Consider the following 22,452-nt stretch of genomic DNA (forward strand, 5'->3'; position numbering starts at 1 on the left):
AAATAAAATCTTAATAGAAGGCTTTTCCCCACCTTCATTTTTTAAACTAATGATTCTATATAATTAATGAAAATAGAGATTATCACTTTGTATTCAAGTAAATACCATTTTGCAACTTGACAGGTAAAGAAAGTCACATTGGTTTTTATAATACAAAGAATTTATTACTTTTGTTCTGTGTGTTGAAACACTCAGGATCATTTAATATTTGGTTAATTAAAAGAAACTGCGCAAAAAAAAAAAATTCCCACAGGTTCAATAATAAAAATCAAACGCACAGATTAAAATCATTTTATCATTTATTTTTTCTTTCATTACCTTTAGCATTTTTTTTTTCATTGAACATCTACAATATCATCCAAAACACTTCTCTCAGCAGTTGCTATATCTACCCCCCTATATAATAATAATAAAAAAAAAAAAAAGTCAATACTTGTTTTTCTTTTTTTGGTTAAAGACTTGCTACTTGCAACTGCACCATTTCATGTCTAAAAAGCTTACAGCCTACACAGGTTATGAGATTAGCAACAAAATACATTTCACCAACCAATTATGAATCAAATCCATTAATTCAGATAAAAGAATAAAAAAATAAAACCAGGTCCACTGATTTTTCTAATTTTAGTGGCACAGTTTGAAAATAATTTGCGCCCAAGGATAATATTGCCAAATATAGAAAACAAAAACATCTCAAACTAATAACACACGTTAGGGCAAGAAAAAAAAAGTTAAAGAAACAGAATTTAAAACAAAATAAATTAGAACAAAACTGATGCATGAACTTTCCCTCCATCCTTTCGTCTAAAACAGTCAAATAGAAAGTAGGGGATTTTGAGAAATTATTCTTAGGACACCTTTAAAAGGTTCTACACACAAAGTTTCATAAAACTAAAACATACATTGTTCAACTCACTAATCAACATAATCATGATTTTTAACCACTGACTCGTTCAACGGTGGCCCTGCCCATGGCAGAATGATAAGAGAGGAGTGAGGGAGGAGCTACTGCATTTTAACAGCACGTCCTGAGATTGTCTCTCTGCTGATTGGACTTTGGTCTGGATCTGTGCACAGCCCATCCATACATGTGAATGAGACGATAAGGATGGGAGGAAAATCAAAATCACGCATTACAGTGTCATGGATTAAACATTTGAAAACATTCAAATATACATTATTAACTGAAACTTAAGACCCCTAAACAGTTTAATGTGGTTACTGAATTCAAAAGGCTACCATTTAAAAAAAAATAAAAAATTAAATCCTGCACTACGCATTAGACAAAATTAGCAGTCATACACATCACCGATTCCCTCTGAGGTCCTGAGTTCCCTCTCTTTTACCAAAGTCAACATGAGATTGGATGACAGGTACATTATGAGTGCTGTAGCAGGTATATTACATGTAATCATACCTGAAAATGTACAGGCATTAACGCAAGCGTCACATACAGATTATCATTAAACAAACATACAAAGAAAAACACAGACTGACTCAATATCACAGACTGGACATGAACAGCGATTCTGAAGCAGCACACTAACTCTGAGAGCATAAAGTCCAACCTGATTATTGTCACCAGCATCTACAGCACAGGGAGAAAAAAAATCTAATAAAACTGAAATGGTCAAAAGCAGACACTACAAACAACCTGATCACTAGAAAACACTAACAAGACTTGCACTCCCAAGGAAAAGGAAGACTGTGGTTTTGCTCATCTACATGAATGATTATCTATTCATTCTTTAATAAATGATCATCTATTCATTCTTTCAATAAAGCAGCTTGATCTTTCGGTTACAGACAGACCCAGCCTTCAGAAACACTGGACATCACACATGACATCGTACGACATTATACAAAACGACACCAACTGAAAAATCACCTTGAATATACACCGCAATATGTCCGAATCTTTTTTCAATGGATGCCTAGTACCATTTCATCCATTCATCATCATGACACACTTCTTGTTCATTCTCACTATGTCTTTCAACATACACATTTTCCTCTTCCTTTGTCTGAACAACGTACACACACACTGGGGTGGGAATCCATAGGCACCTCAATTTCATTTTGATTCAGTCATGAAGCAATTACAATACAATGGCATATGTGCACAACTGATTCGCTTTACGAATCATGCGAAACCCTTAATACCTGCTTGAGAGTTTTTTAAATGACATGCCAAATATCAACAAGTTTCCACCATGTTCTGGTCAATACATTTTTAGAAATAATAAAAAAAAAAATCAGACTGATCATATTAAAGTAATTTCTAGCTGAAGAAATAATTATAATAGCGATATGACTCACTTTTCCTAGTCTCCAAATCTCACTTTTAAAATTCCCTGGTCTTCCAGGACTGTGGGAACCTTGAATCGACATCTTATGCGTTTCAGCTTGTGCACATTTTGAATAAATTAAAGAACAGTTATGAATCACTGTGCAATCAATCATTTTTAAAAAGCATCACATCTGAATCAAGTTTTTTCCCCAGCCCCTTTTAGGACTGGTGCAAACATAAGTGAAGAAAAAAAATAATAATAAAAAAAATAATAATACACAGGTGGGCCAGTGGGGTGTTGCCATGCTGTCTTTGTGTGATCTGTTGCATATGGAAAACATGTGCTGGCTTGATTTCTCACCAACAGTACTACTATCATTTATAGATAATATTATAATATATTATAACATTAATCCAATGAGTTTGGATTTTACTTGGAGTGTTTAAGGTCCTGGCACTAGTATACAACTCTGTACTTTTTATTTATATGTGTATGTGTGTGTATGTGTGTGCGAACACACATACACACACAAGAAGTACAGAGTTGTACACTAGTGCCAGGACCTTAAACACTCCAAGTAAAATCCAAACTCATTCACAAGCTAATTAATTGCTGTAAATCACAGACAACACAGGAAGCACAGCCTCCATTTCTCATTTCAAGTGTAAGAGGTTTTTTGTCTTCCTTAAATTCCTAGATTTCTTCTGTATTTTTAAGGAACAACTTTCCAGATATCACAGTCATTTGGGAAGCAGAGGGTTCTTCGACACCACAGTGCAACAGTCCAGTTTTCATATGTAGATTTATATATAGATATTTATATAGATAAAGATTTATATACTCTTACTTTCATATATATAAGTTGTGTATCTAAACATACACACAAGTGTGCACGTGTGTTGAGGGCATACGAGGCATTACTTTGGCGATCTGGGTGGGATGTTTTGTTCTTTTCCACTGCGTCTGTTGTACCCCATCTGTGGAGAGGAGCGCCAACCCTGTAGAGGCCGTCTCTGTTGCTCTCGGAGCTTAAAACCTGACCCTCTGGGGCCGTTACCACGTTGGTAGCCAGTCTGCTCTCTGGACGTCCGACTCTCGCTTCCCTTCTCCAGTTTCTCGCCAGGACTGCAGCGGGATGAGGCTGGGCCTTCCGCTTTGTTGACACGAAGTTCACGTAGTGGTTGGTTTGTGGTGGGAGAAGGGGTGGGACTGGGGCTGGGCGGGGCTGCTGGTGCAGGGGGAGGGTCTTTGGGTGGCCTCTGACACACCTCCGCATAACTCAGCTTCCGAGGCTCCTGAGTGGATTTGAGGAGAGAGAAAAAAAAAAATCCTTCAAGTTAACTAACAAACGTCGCCATAACCTTCAGATGTGAACAAGCAACAGGAAGATTAATAATTTAGCACATGAATGCATTTACCTGGACAGTTGCACTTGTTGGGACAGGTGGAATAGATGCAGTGTTTGATTGGCTACGTGAAGGTTTGGGGGCAGAAATGGGCTGGACGTGATTTGTAGTCACCGATGCCAGGTCTGGAGGTGTGTCAGAGACCTGAACCTCTTTCTCAGGTCTCTTCACTTGATTTGATGTACTGTAGAGAGAAATGGGATTTGAATCATCCTGCTTCTATTTGTACAACCTTTCAATTATATTTTTTAAATACAAAATTTGAATAAAATTGTTTTGATAATATGCATAGCAAAAATTGTTAATTTTTAGAATATTTAAAATGTATTAACCAATAAATAGGTATTACAATCTATAATTATTAGGGCTGTCGCAATTCATTGATTTTAGTCGACTTTTAAAAATCATCGACTTAATTTTGCTCGCGCCAACTAACCGGCAAAATACCGGAAGTCGCGCATTTCACAGACGAGAATCCATAAAACACATTTTTAGACTATTTTCCAAGGCTGCATGATATATTAAAACCATTTAAAAATCATTAAGCATAACTGTGAATTCACAAACGCTATGATTTAATTAAATGCGATGCAGTTCACACGGTATATGCTCTTTAATTGTTTACATGCGTGTAGGTTAAGTAGCCTGTGTGTCTCACAGCGGCTCCGTTCACAGTAGCGCCACAGAAACTGTTATCATTTACATGTGGAGCGTCTCAAACTCGTCTCTGCATGTTGTGTGTTTGTGTTTATATAATGTTCATCTGGGAACGCAGCGCGCGCCATTTCATCAGTTTTGTAAGGTAAATCATTAATAAATCCACAAACAGGAGAATACATCGCGATTTCAAAATAAAAGCTCAAACCCTCACTCTGAGTTTACACGTTTTGATGTCCACATTAATTTAATTACAGTGGCTGTAGCATTTCTGTCCTAAAGAAATGGACAAATATTAAAGATTAAGTGTACGTTTGAATTGGTGCTTGGTCAATATTAAACATTAATGTGTAAAAATAATCAGGCCGTCAGCGCCCCCTGCAGATCTTTGTTCTAATGTGTAATCTACATTGTTTAGAATACATTATGTATTTTAACAGTTTTGTTCAATAAAACCATATGATTTCTTGCTTTTGATACTTTATTTGAACTAATTATTGCATCATTGCTATTATATATGTACATTTTAAAAGCTATTATTCACTTAAATCCATTTTTATTACCACAACAACAGAAGAAATTAGAATTTTAGGGCCCTATGAAATCAGCTTTATTTCCAAATTCAGTTGTTGTTTTTTTTTATTACTCAAAAAGCCTGTCTAATTAATTGAGTTTTACAGTTTTCTGTACCAAATTCTGTTTTCCTTTATTTTCTGGATTCCATTTTAATTGTTCCATTCCATTTTAATAATAAAAAGCATCTCCAATTAATTGATTTCATAAAGTATTTTTTCAGAAATACTGCACATTTACATTTTCCACCTAAACAAATTCTGGCAAATAATATTTATGGTAAATACTCCTTTAAAAAGTGTTTTTTGATTATAATTTTATTATTAGACTAGAACATGTGGATATGTTGTCATTCTCACACTATAACACTGAACTTCAGTTTTCAGTGATTTGGACTGAGATGGACACTTGCTTCTTGCACTCTATGTTGCACTTCACTTTTGCTTTAAAAAAGGATTTCATATGGTTTAATAAAATATTTTAAAGTAAAATTATTGATCGTTTAGATTAATCGAAAAAATTAGTCGATAGATTAATCGAAATAAAAATAGGCGTTAGTGGCAGCCCTAATAATTATATTTTATTATATTAACATTCACAAATCACTAATTTAAACCTAGATAAATAATAGTACTAGTAAAAGTATTGTTCAATGGAAATGTGATTCTTTAAAATTATTCAAAATATAAGATCCTACTGTACATGTATGTGTGTACCTAGTGGTAGGTGTGTCCTGTTTTGTGGCAGGAAGCTTTGGCGCTGGAGTAGAGGGTCCGGTCGATTGAGCTTCCACTGGACATGTTCCAGGATCTTGACTGACATCTTGCTTGCTTGTTTCCGGCTAAACAAACACAGAAAAATAGTAACTTTACTTGAGTGATATCAGAGATTCTCTGTGTACAAGCAGAACAAATGTAATCGAGAATAAATGGTTACAGGAAGTAGTTCTTACTACCTTGTCCCTGCTGATGCCCTTAACAACATCTGCCATGCGATTTTCCAACACCAACTCCGTTTGCACGGTCACACCAGGCAGACTCGGGACACCTCCTGGCAATGGCGGGAAGTTAGTGGTTGCGAGGTCAAACTTAGGGGGTGGAGCTTTCACTTCTGATTCAGGATTTGGCCTCTGTGAAAAAATTTAAAGCACAAATAATTGAGCATGAATGGGCAGTAAAAATGAAGTACTTCAGAGAGCCATGTAAAAAAACATTTAGGACTTACCGTTCTTTCATCTTCTCTTCTCCTCCTCATGCCACGATAGCTTCCTCTCCTAGACACATCACAATTAAATACAATCCTATCAGCAAACCTGTCACCATCCAGTGAACACACTCAACAAATGACCCTCAGATCTCATAATCTTACTGCTCACTGGGACAGGAGTGACAGAGACTTGAAGGAGAGAGTGAGAGCGAGAGAGACAAAGGAGGAGAGAAGGCAAGAGAAGAGGAAGTGATCAGAGAGAAGAAAAATAACTCCTAAAGCCTTCTCATCACTCCCTGTTTCCCTCTATGCGCTTAGTTGATCATCACTGGGTCAAAACAACCAAACACACATACACATGCACGTTAAAAAACGGACCTGGTCCGGCTGTTGATGCCGAGGTCTGAGTGGTGGTTCTCTCTGGAGGAAGCTGACGGTTCAGAGAGCGGGTTGAGGGTGGAGGCAGTTATGTCTGAAGTAGGGGTACATGGAGGCTGGGGACTACCGGTACCAGACGAAGTTTCTGTCAGATGACACACGTCAGCACGAGGCTGTGGCTTTACATGATTCCTGAACAGAACGCAAAAATCAGGTGACTGCATGTAACTATAACTGAGCCTCCAAAGCCAGAGCAAAGCTGAGTAAACATCTGTGGAACAGATAGTTTATCCAGCTGGGCTTTAAGGGTGGTCTCTCTGGCTGTGCAGAACAAGCATTACAAATGGAGGTGATACATACGGAGTGACAAGAAAAAAAGCCTGTTTGGTTGAGAAGTTCCTGAAGAGTAACACCATTTTCATTTCTTTTGCAGATGTTCTCCCATTTAGCAGCACAGAAAAGCCAATATAAACTAAACCAACAGATGAACCAAGATAAGCAAATAGAATACTGCCTGACTAAGCCCTTAATTCCAAACTTGCATAATGTTTCTTTTAAATTTTGCTTAAGTTTCTTAAAGTGCCCACAATAAAGTAGAGAAAATATAATTTAAGAAGTCTTTAGAAGGTAAAATAACACCTAAAAAGTAAAAAAAAAAAGAAAAAAAAAAGTAGAACTGAACAAAAATATTGTTCTTGATTCTAAAGTGAAAGATTATTCTAACATGATAACTATGATCAGCACTTGTTACAACTGCCCCTAATCTTCCTTGGTGTAAAATACCATGCTTATTTCCTTACAGCCAAAATTATGCACGTCTCATTTGTCATGAAGCCCATTTTGGAAATAAATGCACCACTGGCTAACTTGTCCTGTAGATCTTATATCAGGTCAACCCCATGTAGATTTGTTTTTTTTTAAATAATGCATGTACTTCCCAAGACACCATCAGGAATCTCTCATACACAGAGCAACAGATGATACATGCAAGGAAAGGGTCACATGACAGATCTGATGACATTGCACTGCCATTCATTCACTGTGAAAGGCATCATGTGTCAAGATGCGGCTTTTAGCTGAGCCATGATGGTCAATAACTATGGAGTGCTTGCTCATAGTTGAATAACACTAAACATTCTGGTTATTTTTGAAGCAATGTGATACAGCCCATCCCTTAGCTATAGCGTTAGTCTAACATAAGCCCAAACATATTAATCACCCCAAAGCAGTTCCGGCATTCTAATCTTTTAAAGTAGTTCGCTTGGTACATGAACATGCAAAAGATCATTTAAAATGAAGAAATGCTCCAGTAAAAGCAGAGCATATCTACCTGAAGGCATTGATTACATTCTTTCGGGAATAAAGTGGAAGTCTAGAGAGTAAAGGAACAAAGTCATTGTGACACCAGTGCGTCAAACACGCTGTAGAAATCAATGTAGGTAAACCTCAACAAATTTCACACTTGGACAAACAGTACAGCAAATTCAATTGGAAAGGATGCACAATAACTGAGGTACAATTGTAATTTGCTTAAGTATTATAAATAATAAACTCGCACAATGATCAGAATTGTTTATTTTACTGTTTGCCATCTCAAGTGGTAATTAGGGATGGGCGATATGGCCTAAAAAAATTTATCACGATAATTTCAGGTATTTATTGCGATAACGATACAAATGACGATTATATATATATATATATCTTGAAACTTTCTGTACACAGCCAACTTATGGCCATGCTAATTATGATCAACAGCTCATCTCCATTAATTGCTCTTATCAACCATAATAATGCGTTACGGACGCTTCATATTAAATCATATGCATAGGCTACTGGCACACGTTTACCACGTTGCTGATGACTGAAAGCCTGTGTATGGCTATACTTATGTGATCTGTTTCAGGCTTTCCATATCATAACATTTTAGAAATTAATTCATTGTAATATCTCAGAAATGGCATATTTAACGAGAACATCGCGGAGATTTAGCTGCTTTGCTGTTTGGGTCAGAAATGCACAGGCGGACTGAAGGAAAAATCGCCAAAACTATTTTAAATGTCATATAATGTTCATTGTTAATATTATTATCTTATCTAAACTTTTTATGTGTTTCAAACAAACTTATGTCGCCATCTGCGTTACATTCATGCAGAGAGCAAGATTTTGCGTGTTCGGCTCGCGCATGCTGTGTGAGACGCTCAAGAGATGTGGGCTACATCATTCTTATTTGTCTACATTTTTTTTTCTTCATTACAAATCTTGTTTGATTTTATTTTGTATCATTGCATGTTAAAAATAATTCACTATGTTATGCAGATGCAAAACCAACGACCGCGAATAAGATTAGCAACAGTTTCACATTTTATAAATATTTGAACAATATATTCAGCATATTTAACAACCTGTTTTGTATCTTTATTTAATGCATAAGTGATTTACTAAAACAAGTTTATGAGGCTATGCTCTAGAGTCTAGACTATTATGCATATGCAAGTGTTTGTGCGGAAAAGAATGCGCATGCATGACAGTGAGGTGCTCGCGCGGATCACTTGCATTTTTTTCCTGATAATGAAACGACTTAAAATAATAATAATTAAAAAAAGAAAACTTAAAATTGGGGCTCGTCCCATACATGAGAAATATTTCTCAGGGCTCTACGCTTTACTTTTCTTTTTAGGAGCGCTTGTGCTTCTAATTTAAAATATTTAGGAGCACGGTCAAAAATTTAGCAGCACCTTCAAATCAATAATCAACAATTCTGATCAAAAATGAACCTTCCAATTACGAGGTGATATTTGACTCAAAGTGATTTACAGGGAATTTTGTTTTTACCTTTGTAATGGCATTTTTCTAACTTTATTAAAAGTATGTCATCTTTTATGTCAAATTCAAATTGGACGCGTTTCCACTGTTTGTAACCACCATTTTTCTGTACACTTTGCATATTACGGTAGTTTGCTCCTCATCTGATTTTCTGTAACCAAACCAGTAGCAAATTGTGGAGGTAGCTCCTCGCGTAACAACAAGCTCCTCCTCATGGTGCGTTCACACCAGACGCGAATGAAGCGTTAAGCGCGAGTGATTTACATGTTAAGTCAATGCAAAGACGCGAATAGACATCCTGCCGCGCGATTGACGCAGCATGAATTGAGCGTTTAGAGCGAAATTCTATACATATGCTCTCTGTGGCAGTCATACATGTGCGCCTGGCAGAAGCCCCGCCCATGACGCGAATTCACGTCTGTTGTGCAGTGAATTTCACGCGCGAATGAAGAGAGTAAACCCAAAATGTTCACGCGTCCAACTACGCGCGAATAGCGCGATTTATTCGCGCAAGTCACGTCCGGTGTGAACGCACTGTCAGCCTCACGTCCGCCTTCCGCCATGCTTGTTTTCACTCCGCACGTGAACAGTGAATCGGGCGCGCACAAAACTACGTCATCAACTAGACTTATCGTTATTATCGTGAGGAGACAAATTTTTATCGTGAGGAGAATTTTCAACGGTATATCGCAAACAATAAGATATCGCCCATCCCTAGTGGTAATCAATGCTAAGGTCATGAGTTTGACTCATTTTTATCAATGTATAGCTTAAAACGTAAGCCTCTTTGGACAAAAGCGTCTGCCTAATGAATTAAGACAAAACCAAACCTTGCAAACATATTTGAAAGCAAAGCGAGTTAATGTCTACAAGATGGGTCTACCGTGACCCTCATAAAACAAGTCAGATTTTATTTAAAAAAAAAAAAACAGCTCCTGGGATACGTAGTTCCCATGGTTGAAGAAACAACCCATTACGTTTCTGGCAGAGAGGGAAAGGAATAGACTAAGGAAGAGATTCTTAAAACAAAATGTAGATTTCAGGATCTTACCGGTTGCGAGGGTAGTTGCGCGTAAGGCTGATTGGAGAGGAGCCAGTTTTGTAGTTTCCTGCTGTGCCAAAGCCATTAACAAATGTGCTGTTGGGAAATGGAGCCTGCAAAATGAATCAACAGCTGAGATTAACCCACACATCCTCAAACTACTACAAATTGAATTCACATTTTTGTGACATGGCCAAAGCACCTCTTTACATTAATGTAATATGCTAAATTAACCAAATAACTGTTGGCATGGTAACCATTCAGAAGTGATTCAACTGCCCCGACTTCACTGCAGCAAGTCCCCTGCAGCTCAGCCTGCAATCACAACCCTGATTACAAACTAGGAGACCCACTGTGACTCCATCTTATACCTTCAGCCTTCACGACTGCAATACAAAGGTAACAATAAAAGGCTAACATAATAAATAGCTTATTTGATGAGTCACATTCAAAGTGACTCTAAATGAACTGCTACAATGCTCAGACATAGCAAATAGTAAAGTGACCCTCAGATCTCATAATCTTAACGCTCACTGGGACAGGAGTGACAGAGACTTAAAGGAGAGAGAGAGAGAGAGAGAGAGAGAGAGAGAGAGAGAGAGAGAGAGAGAGACAGAGAGACAGAGAAAGAAGAAAAGTGAGATAAAAGTAGCCGAAAAGAAAAAAACTCCCAAAATCTTCTGATCACTCCCTGCTTCCCTCTATGCGCTTAGTTTATCATCACTGGGTCAAAACATCAATTTTTTCATATACATCTTTCATAAACAGCTACATTTGTGTTTCTACACATAGGTTTTTGATATTTTTTTTTATAATAAAAAAAGTACCTTTTAGGCAAGAAAGTGTTAAATTCATTAAGTGACAGTAAAGGCTCTTACATTGTTACAAAAAATGTGTTTTTCAAATAAATACTGTTTTTAAATCATTCAGAGAAAACCATTATACATGCTCAACTTAATTTTATGTAGCACCATTTTTAACTGTGATAAGAATTGTTTCTTGAGCACCAAATCATCAGAACATGTGCTAGTGTTCATCTTATTACAAATTTCTTGAATCTTTTTATTCATTTTTAACACGCGTCAACATATTTCAAGATTAAGTTCTCACCAGTGGTGTTTCAAAGTAAGGGGTTGGTGAGGGGGTCCATGTCTGTGGCAGGAGGCTATAGACAGGGTACTGCTGTGGAGGCTGGTACACCTGCTGCAGGTAAACTGGAGACGAGTACTGTGATGGAGTGGAGTAAACCGCAGAGTCTACAGCCCCATAACCGTTCTTAGCAAAGAACGTGTTTATGGCCTTGATACGAGCCTGCCGACACAAACATACAAAGAGACACCTGTATTAAAACTAGAACAACTAAAAGATCATCCATTATGGGTTACACTCAAAATGTGAAACAAAAGGGATACCATAAATGACATCAGTATTCACATTTGTCTAAACAAAAATAAAACAGTTCCTGCACCTCCCTAATCCAGCAATTACGGTTATAAACGTCTACCAGTGTCTCAGCAGGGCACTTGAGAGCGGATTCCCTTCATGTGGCACAAACGTATCTAATGCATTACTCATACAGACGCCTTTTGACTATTTATAGATGTGGGCTCCACAAGATAAAATGCATTTTTTTGTAATGCAAGAGACTTTGAACAGAGCAAAAACAGCCTGGTTTGTGGATTACGTAATCCCATACACTGTCTGTGGGGTCTTTCCTATTGGTTACATATTGATGGGATAACTGATCACTGATTGGTTGAAATAACAAGGGTCAAAGTTGAGTACTTCAGAGAATCCTGTTAATCATCACAGCATTCGGAGTGGTCAAAGTGACACTAGCTGTATTTGAAGTGTTGGCCAGGAATGCACACATTCAGGGTGCATAAAATTACAGCTGACCTAACAGAAGAGACGGCAGCACAGTGTACACTCACCATAATTGGTTTGCCCTGAAAGGTTTTGACTTCCTCACGCAAGTATCTGTAGGCCTGTAAAACAATGTGAAATGAGTCAATGCAGAAAACAATGTTTCCATTTAATACACCAGCATAGAAAAAGGCAAAAACACTATAGGCACCATTAATGCAATAACAGCAGACCTGCAGCTGTTACAAGGTTTTAACCCTTTCAAATGGACCACGTAACTAAATCAGCAGTTAACTTACAATAAATTAATATAAAACACAGGCAAGGTCTTTAACTACCGCTTTTTAGATTTCCTTATGACCATATTTAATAAATAATAATAATGGCAAACAGAAAGTTACACAATATAGATTAGAAGGTCATAAACCATAATCACAGGAAATAATTTCAGGCAATTTTTACTTGCATCATATGATTAAACAAAAACAAGTCCAAAACACAATATGGTGGCACACCATCCTCACATATGATTTTTACCAATTATTTATACAGACATCTATATTCCATGAGAAAGGCCTTTTGTGTATGTTTGTCAAAAATACCTGCTGAGCATCAGTGTCAGACTGGAATGTGATGTACCAGTTGTTATTGTGCGCAAACTCCACACTGATAACCTGCGGACACTTCTCACTTTTAAACAGGGCCTCCACCTCCTGACAGAGAGACAAAAGCATCAGTCAGCAAATCAAAAGAATAACTGAACACTACTGACAAACAAGAGGCCAGATATCCCTCAGATCTCATAATCTCACGGTCATTAGGGCAAAATCCACTGTACTGAGAGATAGACAGACAGACAGACCAGACCAGACCGAAAGAAAGAAAGACAGAAAGAAAGAAAGACAGAAAGAAAGACAGAAAGAAAGAAAGAAAGAAAGAAAGAAAGAAAGAAAGAAAGAAAGAAAAAGAAAGAAAAAGAAAGAAAAAGAAATTCTCAACAGCAGCAATGGTTCTGGATCCTTCCAAGCGCGATACTGATCATCATCGGGGTGACCACAGTAATGATAACCAACCTCTACCATATACAGCCACAAGAGATGACCATAAAGTGTGATCTCACCTCTACAGGCGTGGTCTCAGGAACCTCTCTGAGGATGATGATGCATCGCTTGTGGTTTGGCCGTACCTTCTCACCCTTCTCATCCACCTGCACCATAGGAGAGGCTAAGGAGGACAGAAAACAAGGAATTAAAGCATTGCAAGGAATGAACAAACTTTGAAACTGTGTTCAGGTTTTGTTTGTTTTACCTCGTAGCACCTCAAGTATCAGGTCCATATCAGTAGTCAGCAGTTTGACCCCCTCCATACTTGCAATAGTCCAAATAGGGACAAACTGATCACTGTCCATCTGAGACATCAGGTAAAGGTCCTTGGAGAGATTCTCTCTGTAGAAAACAAATGTAATGAATAGATGCTGAACACTTGCAGTGATATTCACTGCAGGGTCAGTGTGCATATAAGAGTTCCAAAGGATAAAATCTTTGAATACAAAAGTAAACAGTGGGAAAATAGAATTTTCACAGAAGTGTGCATTCCTTCTGAAATACAGAATTATACCTACACACTGTACCATGTGCAAAACTACACAGTTTCAAACTAGACTAATCAGTAGGTTTCCTGAACGATTAGTCTACTATTTGGTCCTAAAGAAGCCTTATATAATAGGAATGGTTTCAGTTAACCTTATCGGACATTTTTGGGGTTGCAGCACAAAGACTGATAAAGAAGGTTTTAACAATCAAAAGTACTGGAGCTAAAACACCAAAACTAACAGTGGATGAACATAGGAATGGCTCATATTTGGAATATACTTATCAGCATCAGACTGAATAATTAATTCATTTAATTATAACTTCTTTTTTTCCATCTGGTTAATAAGTATTGGTCGACCATTAATTAAAACCAAAAAAATAAATATATATATTTTTTATTAACTCAGGAATGGGTTATTTAACAGTTACTGACTTTCCAATTAATCACACGACACACAAGAACTAAATTACATTTGGCATCCAATGACCATACTGGGTTAGCAATGAAAAAAAAGACATTTAATATTTGGGCAAGCTATTTTTTTTTTTAAGTGTAATTTTTAAATTAAACTGTCCTTATTTGGCAACCGACAATTACAATACTGCCAAATAAAATGACTTCAATCGGATCATCTACATCAAATCACTTCCAATATCATAGGTCCATTATGACATTGCATTTAATTAGTGAATGAGAATTTTCTCAAGCAAGAGTAAATGAGCACTGCTCTACTGTGCAGATGATTATGAATTTCCATTCATCCATTGCACAGTTGCGTAATAAGAGGGAGCAGGTGTTAGCATGTCTGGGCGTACAGTGGGCGTTACCTTGAGAAGCAAAATTCCAGCTGCTTTTTCAGTGACTCCTTCAGACTCTCTTCAGTCAGCGGAGGTTGCTCCTCGACCGTCTCGTCCTCCACTGAGCAACACAAAACACATACACACCCCCAATGACAATCAGCCAGTAAGCGGCACTGGAATGGAGTGGAACTGAAGTGTGACAGTGGGTGTATGTGACAGACCTGGTTCATAGAGTGGGTAAACCAGTTCTGCGGACTCCATGCCATTCAACATGCTGTTCTCCATAGGAGGGGCTGACTCAGAGTCACCATAGCCAACACCATACTCCTTGAAACCTACAGAGGAGAAACGACAGTAGTAGATGAGTTTGAAAGCTTATTGATCACTTATTGTGTAAGAACAGTGATAGGCTATTTAACCCTCAGATCTCATAATCTCACGGTCATTAGGGCAGACACACTCCACTGAGAGAACGAGTAAGAAATTTAGCCTGTTAGATTAGAGAAAGATTGAAAAAGAACAGAATGGAGAGAGTGAGATGAGAATGAAAGATCTCTACAGTGAGAATGGTTCTGGGTCCTTCCAAGCGCGATACTGATCATCACTGGGTTTTAGCAAACTTTAACATCACGAGATCATTTGAACAAATTAGAGAAGAGTTTGATATTCCCTCCGAAGACTTTTTCAAATATTTTCAAATTCGGCATTTTATAGAGTCTCTTTTAAAGCAAAATAGATTCCGATTTAAATTATCGGAACTGGAAGAAACCATACTATCAGTTAAATCGTTCAAAGGACTTATCTCAATTTTATGCCTTACTAACTTATTCTGATTCTTCAGTGTATGATTCTTTGAAACCATTATGGGAACGGGACCTAGGAGTTGTTTAATTCTGAAGATTGGACCAAGATCTGCGATGGTATCTTTCCAAAATGTACCTCAATTTCCATACATGAACAAAACTTTAAATTTTTCCACAGAATTTATTTTACACCTGTTCGACTGCATAAAATGTTCCCAGGTTGTTCCGACCTCTGTTTTAAATGCAAAACTTGTAAGGGCAAATTCTTTAATGTATTTTGGTCCTGTGTTCACATCCAACCATTTTGGAGAGGGGTCCACTCTGCAATCCAGGAGATATTAGGGAAACGTCTTATTTTACCCCCCTCACTTTTTTTGTTGAATGACATTCCTAAAGACTTATTTGACTCGGACCTCAAATCTCTGTTTACTACCCTTATATTTCTGGCTAAGAAATGTATATTACTAAAATGGTCCACATCTCAGATTCCAACTATTTCCATGTGGATTTCTCAGTTGTCAGCCTTTCTTCCTTTGGAGAAATTAACTTATGACCTCAACCACAAACAGGACAAATTCAGGAGACTTTGGGAACCTCTCCAATCCTTCCTACACAAAATTTGACATTTTTATTTTTTAGAGAGTTTTGGCTTCTTTTGTTTTGATTTATTATGTTTTTTGTTAACAGATACACTTGTACATTTTATTTGACTTGCAGCGCTTGGGGTTTGTTTGTTTGTCTGTTTGTTTGATTGTCTTTGTCTCGGTTGTTTGTATTATTTGAAAATCCTTAAAAAAAAAAAAAAAAAAAAACTTTAACATCACACTCCAAAATGATCATAACTGCCAACAACACTTGCAATGAATCTAGCCATTTCCCAAATAGATGAGCTAGTGTGTAGAAATAAAAATCTCTCAAGTTCTCCACATAACTCAAAGCATATGGGTTTTGAATGATATGTAGATATTGAAATTTTTCAACAAAGTCATTGGGCCTCATTTATGAAACACGAGCAGAATGAATGTGTAAAGCGTTCACAAAGCCATATTGACACTTTCAAATTCATCAAAATGTTTGTATTTTCAAAATGTCAGCTGGTACGAAAGAAATGTCCACCTGCTCCCTACCACGTGTAAAACGTTGGGTGTTCCTTTTGGCAAAATGATGACACTGAATTTTGATGCATAGTTAATTTGCCCTTGCCCTCTTTTTTTTGGCAGGTGAGCTGATAACTGTAAAAGGCAGTGTTCGATAGTCTCACTATTTACCCAACCGTACATTGAGGCTGGGCGGGACAAATACCGACCAACCATCCTACTTGTACAATGACTTAAATTAGCGTATCAGCTGGAAAAACGCTGTGAAACCAAAGTATTCTCAAGGGCCACCAGCCGGTCGTTTTAAGAGCTCCAGAGATTTTTTCAGCTGGCTAAAAACACTTTGGTGGACACACATTATTGAATATTTATTGTTAGGGATATGACCTATTAGTCTTTTGCAATATACAGGAGCAAAACCTAAAAAAGTAGACCACTGCATTCCTGGACACGCAATTTGCGTAGCTGTAATTCATAGGCTGGGATTATGATAATTGTGAATGAGCGTGCAGGAGCACCCCATTTACGAATGATTGGAATTCATTAACATACACATTTAACAATCAAATCAGATGTTTCCGAAGCGTTTGTGAATCCGGAGAAGAGTTTTCGGAAAGATCTGTTTTAGGTGCAAATTACTCCATATTTACTCATATTTACGCAAGTTTTATGAATGAGGCCCAATTTTTCCACATATAATTACAGCACTAAACAAATTGTAATCAAGATGCGTACCTTCTGACTCCTCAGTGGAGACAGTATCTGCTTGTGGCCAATGGCACGTCTCTGTGGCTGCCTCTGGAGCCTGGGTGGTTGGTGCAGACACTTCCTGCCACACTTTAGCATTGGGATTCAGACCGGCCCCCTTGGTGGTTACCTTGAAGACAAGGTTAAACAAATTCTGGTTTAATACAGTACTCATTTTTACAGTTACAGATTTACACATCACAGTAGAATAAAATCCACAGAAACGTCAACCTTTTTACTGTGACTTAATTTAAACTGAATTATAACACTTAAGTAGAACATTGTTGATAATTTAACAACCCATTCTCATGCATCAGAAATAAAACAGCCATCTATCGTAGCACAAATTTATCATGTTTCAAGTTCATGTTTAATGAACAAGCAACAATGTAGTTAGGCATCAGTGTATTATGCAAATAGTTATCCACCCTGTTTCACAGTATGGTGGGAGGGTAACCACAAAAAAAAGGGGTTGAGACAGCATTGCATTTTTGCAACGTTTTTCCAAACAGTCACTCAAAAATGATTAAAAAAACTAACAGTCACATTCACTGGGGGGGGGGGGGGTCTCTATCAAGGGTACCGACGCTATCAAAGTTTCACATGACACGCTGAAGCAAAAATTACAGCACCGCTTCCACCTTGCTGTATTGTAAAAGTCCCAATTTGAATTACATAAAGCAGAACTTGCATCTGCTGTGTCACCAAATGAAACATTGCACTATAGCCACAACCTTGGCGAAGGACGTTTGGAGAGCACTGTGAAGGAATATAAACACCACAGGACAGGCATGGACACTAACTACTAACACACGACGAGTTTAAAAACCAGAACTGCGCACAACCTCTCTCTCTAACTTCTCTATACTTTATACTAAGTTACTGCGCGCGATCAGGGATGAAGCTCATTCATAAGATCTATTACTTACCCGACGCGACACTCCATGCACACAGGCTGGAGGTTTTAAATAGTTGGCCTTTCACCCATTTAATCTGATTAGCCACTCTGATCAAACAGAGCGAGAGTTTAGAGCGAACAGCTACAAACCTGCATCTGAAACGCAGCCTGGTTAACCTGACTAGCGCTTTATTGGATTTGGACGGGTTAAAGTTATTTTTGAACTCGTGGTTAAATTAAAAGCCGAGGCAATTCGTGGATACCTTCAATCTTGTCTTTAGTAGTTATCCGCACTGATCAATTGTACGTATTTTGCGTAACAGTTAAATAAAAGACGCTGGCTAAACAGATAGCATTTGTTGCTTGCACGTGGATCTTGCGCTGTTCACGAGCAGTTCGCGTCCGCATAAACAAAGTCTTACACAGCAGCTTAACTAATCTTGCTTATCGCTAACTACTTATTTTAAATAAAAATAACCGTACTACAAAACCACAACAAATTATTCTTGTTGAACTCATGGCAGGCGCCATCGAGCTGAACCCATGCCGAAGCTGTGAAGAACCTTCGCGGTCGCCTAAATAACCTCATTTAACTCACCTCCACAAACAACAGCATGGTCTTCTCCCCCAACAGCGTTATCACTCGCTAGATATCCAGTAGGCGTATTAACCTAGCTCACAATAACGCGGCACCGGATTCCACTTCTTTCCGTTTAACGTTACAGCAAAAGAGTTTCGCGGCCACTCATCTGCATCAATCCCTTTCGCTCTGCGTAAGCGTCTACACGCCGCTTAACGAGTTTGATTGGCCGTGCGCGAATCTTTCCTTCGCCTCTTTTGTGATCACATGCAGCAGCAGGCTTTGAATATTTCCCACCCACCGTTATGGGATTGGTGCGTGCTAGAATACGTCATAACGAATCTCCGTATGATTGGAGCGGCCTTACGTCTGTCAAACTTCTGCTCAAGTTACCGGAAGTGTAACCTCTGCCACCGAGATCACTGCTGAGCACGTGGCGACAGCTGAAACAAATGCAGTACAGGCCTGACAAGAAATTAAATAATGAATGTAGTTAAAATAAACAATTTCCAAATAACATTCAATTCCGAAACAATAAAACCAACTTCAAAGATGACATTTGTGTTGCTGTATGACACGGTGTCTAATATCACTGTGTCACGAAGCACCGAATAGTACTAGGAACGCCCAATTCAGATCATGGACAATCTGGTGATTGGATGTCAATGCAATAATTAAATAACAAACTGAGGCTTGACAAAAGCGGAAATCGCCATATATAGTCTTCTAGAACTTTCTAATAAAAAGTGGTTTTGATAGTCAGACAAAATATTCAAGTATGCTATTTTGCTCAAAACTATTAAACATACAATACTTCACGTGTATATAATTATTTAGGAAAGTTAATAGTTTCCCAAAATTGACATTTTCTACTGCTGGAATAATAACTCTGGGAATCTTGATCTACACTAGCTTGTTAGAAACCAAAGTGAATAGTATTTTATTCGGAATTTACACATAGGAAAGTTAAAACAGGTTTTCAAGCACACGGTTGGAGCCAACTAGGGGGCGAGCACCCTCACACTAAGGGGCCTGAGCAAATGCATTAGGTAGACTGAAAATTACTTTAAAATTAGGGATGTAAAAGTATTCAAATATGAGAACAACTAAGAATCAAGACATTTCTTGTTTTAATGCACCGCCTCAAAAATCGCCCAAATACAATAGAATAAAGTAGTCTACTTTTAAAAGTATAATTTCTAAAACTGTAAAAACGTAATGGGCATTTTTATTAGTTTCGCCGAACTCTGAAATATTTTACGGGGTAGAAAGTTGTTTTTTAAAATCCTTATCCTTAATCCTTATCATGAACAACTATCCATTTATTATCATCAATATGAAGTGTGATGTGAGAATGAGACTCTTTAATGATGTTATTGTACAAATTTGAGTTAGGAATTATCTCTCTTTCCTAGCACCTACTCAGCAACCACCTAGCAATGCCCCAACAAACAACAACTCTGAGCACTTTAGCAATCACATAGTTAGGCAGGCCTACATTCCTTGAAATTTCCAAATCTCCTTTCAAACTTACTACATATTCAGTCTCAAAACAATCTTTGAAAACTTCCATTCAAAGTTTGTTTTTGCTCTTTATAATTAATAGTAATTTCTCCAGGCTGACATTCACTTTTTGATTCCGTCATTGTGGTAAGTGACAGTTCAGATGACTGAATGCCATAATTAACAAAGTGGGGCACAGAGAGAGCGTGAGAAAGAAAGAACGTAAATCATGATCATCTGGAAAAGTCACGAGGCCTTTAAATATTGTTGTGGACAAATGCTTTCAAAGGATTCTCACAGGTTATATTGATGTCCGCATAATTCTGAAAGATAGAGACTCCTGCAGAACAGACTTGGCACATCTAGGAAACAAAACCTCAATCCACTTCATTTTGTTGCATTTAATATTATTACCACATTAATACCGACGAATAGCATCACTGCATCATAATGGTGCATTTATAGGTAAAATTAAGGGTTTTATGTTAAAGCTGACTTTCCTCACCATGTTAAATCATTCATTCCAATGACCAAGCCACTTAAGCCTCTGACCATTCATTCATACAGGCATGATACAAGAATCTAGGCAAATCTTTAACAGCAGTATGTGCCTGATTAATGGATAATATACCTGTAATCAGATGTGTCACAGCAAGAAATTAAACCATGTTCAACAGTGTTCAAAACACCTCATACTGCTTGATTTGTTAGATAAGTGTATCATCAGCATTGCTTTATATGACAACTTAATACATTTAATTTATAATGAGGTTTTAAGAATTTTAAAATGCTCTTTTTATCAATATAGATTATTAAATGGAATTGCTAAAGCAAGCTGTCACGTGGTCGTGATGTAGTTTCATAAATTTCCAAATGACATTAACCCGTAGTAATAGAAAAGTTGTCAACATTAACTTGAGTCACGCGTCCTAAAGCCATGAAATTATTGCTCAATTACAGAAGAGAGCTCCGCAGACCAGGATATGAACACGTGCCATGTAATTTATGCGCAGACGAAGCCTTGGTGGCACTATATTTAGTTTATGTTGCCTAGTAATGTCATCTTACTGAGGTCCGACTTAAAGCCGGCTACCCAGACCCAGCTAATATTCAACTACGCGGTTATTAAGCCTATCAATTTCAGTGGATCGACATTTAATTCTCAAACGACCTGGCAATCTGGTTAGCGCGCAAGGACACAGGTAGTTTGTCAACATATTGCAAGTACATACTAGTTCTTACCATTTCGATAAACAGCCACTCTGTGGTCTAAACACGTTTGTTCTGAGTATGGACGTGCTGCATTATAAACGAAGAGTTATCACACAGTAACGTCGCGTTAAGGGGGAGGGTTAAGTGCCGATTCAGCGCCACAGGCCTGAGCTCACCATGCCGCCTTGGTCCTCGACGGTTTTCTCCTCTTGATCTTGGGCGACCGATCCCGGCTCGACCTCCTCCTTCTGTTGCGCCTGGCTGCTGCTCTCCGAAGTCATCGGCCGCCTTTGGCTCTGCGATCAAGCGCCGTGCGCCTCCTCGCCGATCCGCCACTCCTCTCCTCCTCTCGCCGGCTGAACGCAACAAGCGCTTGCTCTAGCTAGTTAGGGTCGGTTTGTCTTACCGTTTCAGAAACTCAACGAATGAAGGAATGAAGAAAAGGGATCACTGACGCTTGCGAATCTCTCTCCAGTACGGGTCTAGTTCATACACTAATAAGCCTTAATGGGCATCAGCGAGCGTTTCTGACAGACGGAACACGGCAGACATACACGCACCGCCACCGTCCCGACAAACAATGCGAGCCCCCCCTCCATGGCGCTCGCTCTTCCCTGGCAACAGAACCACGCAACGCGCGCTGCGCCGCATAGCAACCAGCAGTCGCTCGCGCCGCATAGAGACAGACGCGCAGCCGGGCAACTGCGAACCATGACACAGCGAATAACACATGTAATTACTCCAGACTTCCACCTAAACTGATGATAACTCTTTATTATTTTTGTGTCATTTGAGATGGGTCAAAGCTTATGCCCTTTATTATGAATTTTAAATGTTTTTAGTAAAGCATTTTCTATTATTGATCAAAAACACAGTTTTAATATGAAATATTACAATTTCAAATAACTACTTTCTTTTTAAATATATTTTACAATGTAATTTATTCCTGTGATGCAAAGCTAAATTTTCAGCAGTCATTT

The 22,452-nt window shown here is 38.1% G+C and overlaps 1 protein-coding gene across 2 annotated transcripts; it reads right to left on the reverse strand.

Moving 5' to 3' along the window:
- Positions 1–153: 153 nt before the first annotated feature.
- On the reverse strand, positions 154–22,088 carry LOC306844700 (la-related protein 4-like). 2 transcript variants are annotated; one of them, XM_079377032.1, is made up of 16 exons: positions 21,649–22,088; positions 17,268–17,409; positions 14,854–14,967; positions 14,660–14,750; positions 13,548–13,684; positions 13,360–13,463; positions 12,842–12,952; positions 12,308–12,361; positions 11,484–11,684; positions 10,383–10,486; positions 6,509–6,700; positions 6,149–6,197; positions 5,880–6,053; positions 5,641–5,765; positions 3,707–3,878; positions 154–3,583 (listed from the first exon to the last, which is right to left on the reverse strand). In XM_079377032.1, the coding sequence occupies exons 1-16, from the start codon at positions 21,751–21,753 to the stop codon at positions 3,206–3,208; spliced, it is 2,253 nt and encodes a 750-aa protein (XP_079233158.1). In that variant the 5' UTR covers positions 21,754–22,088; the 3' UTR covers positions 154–3,205. The 2 variants fall into 2 exon arrangements, with proteins under 2 accessions (XP_079233158.1, XP_079233159.1); XM_079377033.1 differs by lacking the exon at positions 21,649–22,088 and adding an exon at positions 18,776–18,984.
- Between the last annotated feature and the right edge of the window lie 364 nt (positions 22,089–22,452).

The sequence above is a fragment of the Barbus barbus genome, assembly GCF_936440315.1.
Source record: "Barbus barbus genome assembly, chromosome: 25".
NCBI lineage: Eukaryota > Metazoa > Chordata > Actinopteri > Cypriniformes > Cyprinidae > Barbus > Barbus barbus.

Bases quoted from the DNA above. Each gene is read 5' to 3' on its own strand.
- LOC306844700 (XM_079377032.1), bottom strand. From the start codon at position 21,753: ATGACTTCGGAGAGCAGCAGCCAGGCGCAACAGAAGGAGGAGGTCGAG. The intron at 13,685-14,659 runs GTAACGCCCACT...TGTTTTCTACAG, and splicing joins CTGGAATTTTGCTTCTCAAG to AGAGAATCTCTCCAAGGACC. The intron at 6,701-10,382 runs GTAAGATCCTGA...CGTTCTGTTCAG, and splicing joins CGCAACTACCCTCGCAACCG to GAATCATGTAAAGCCACAGC.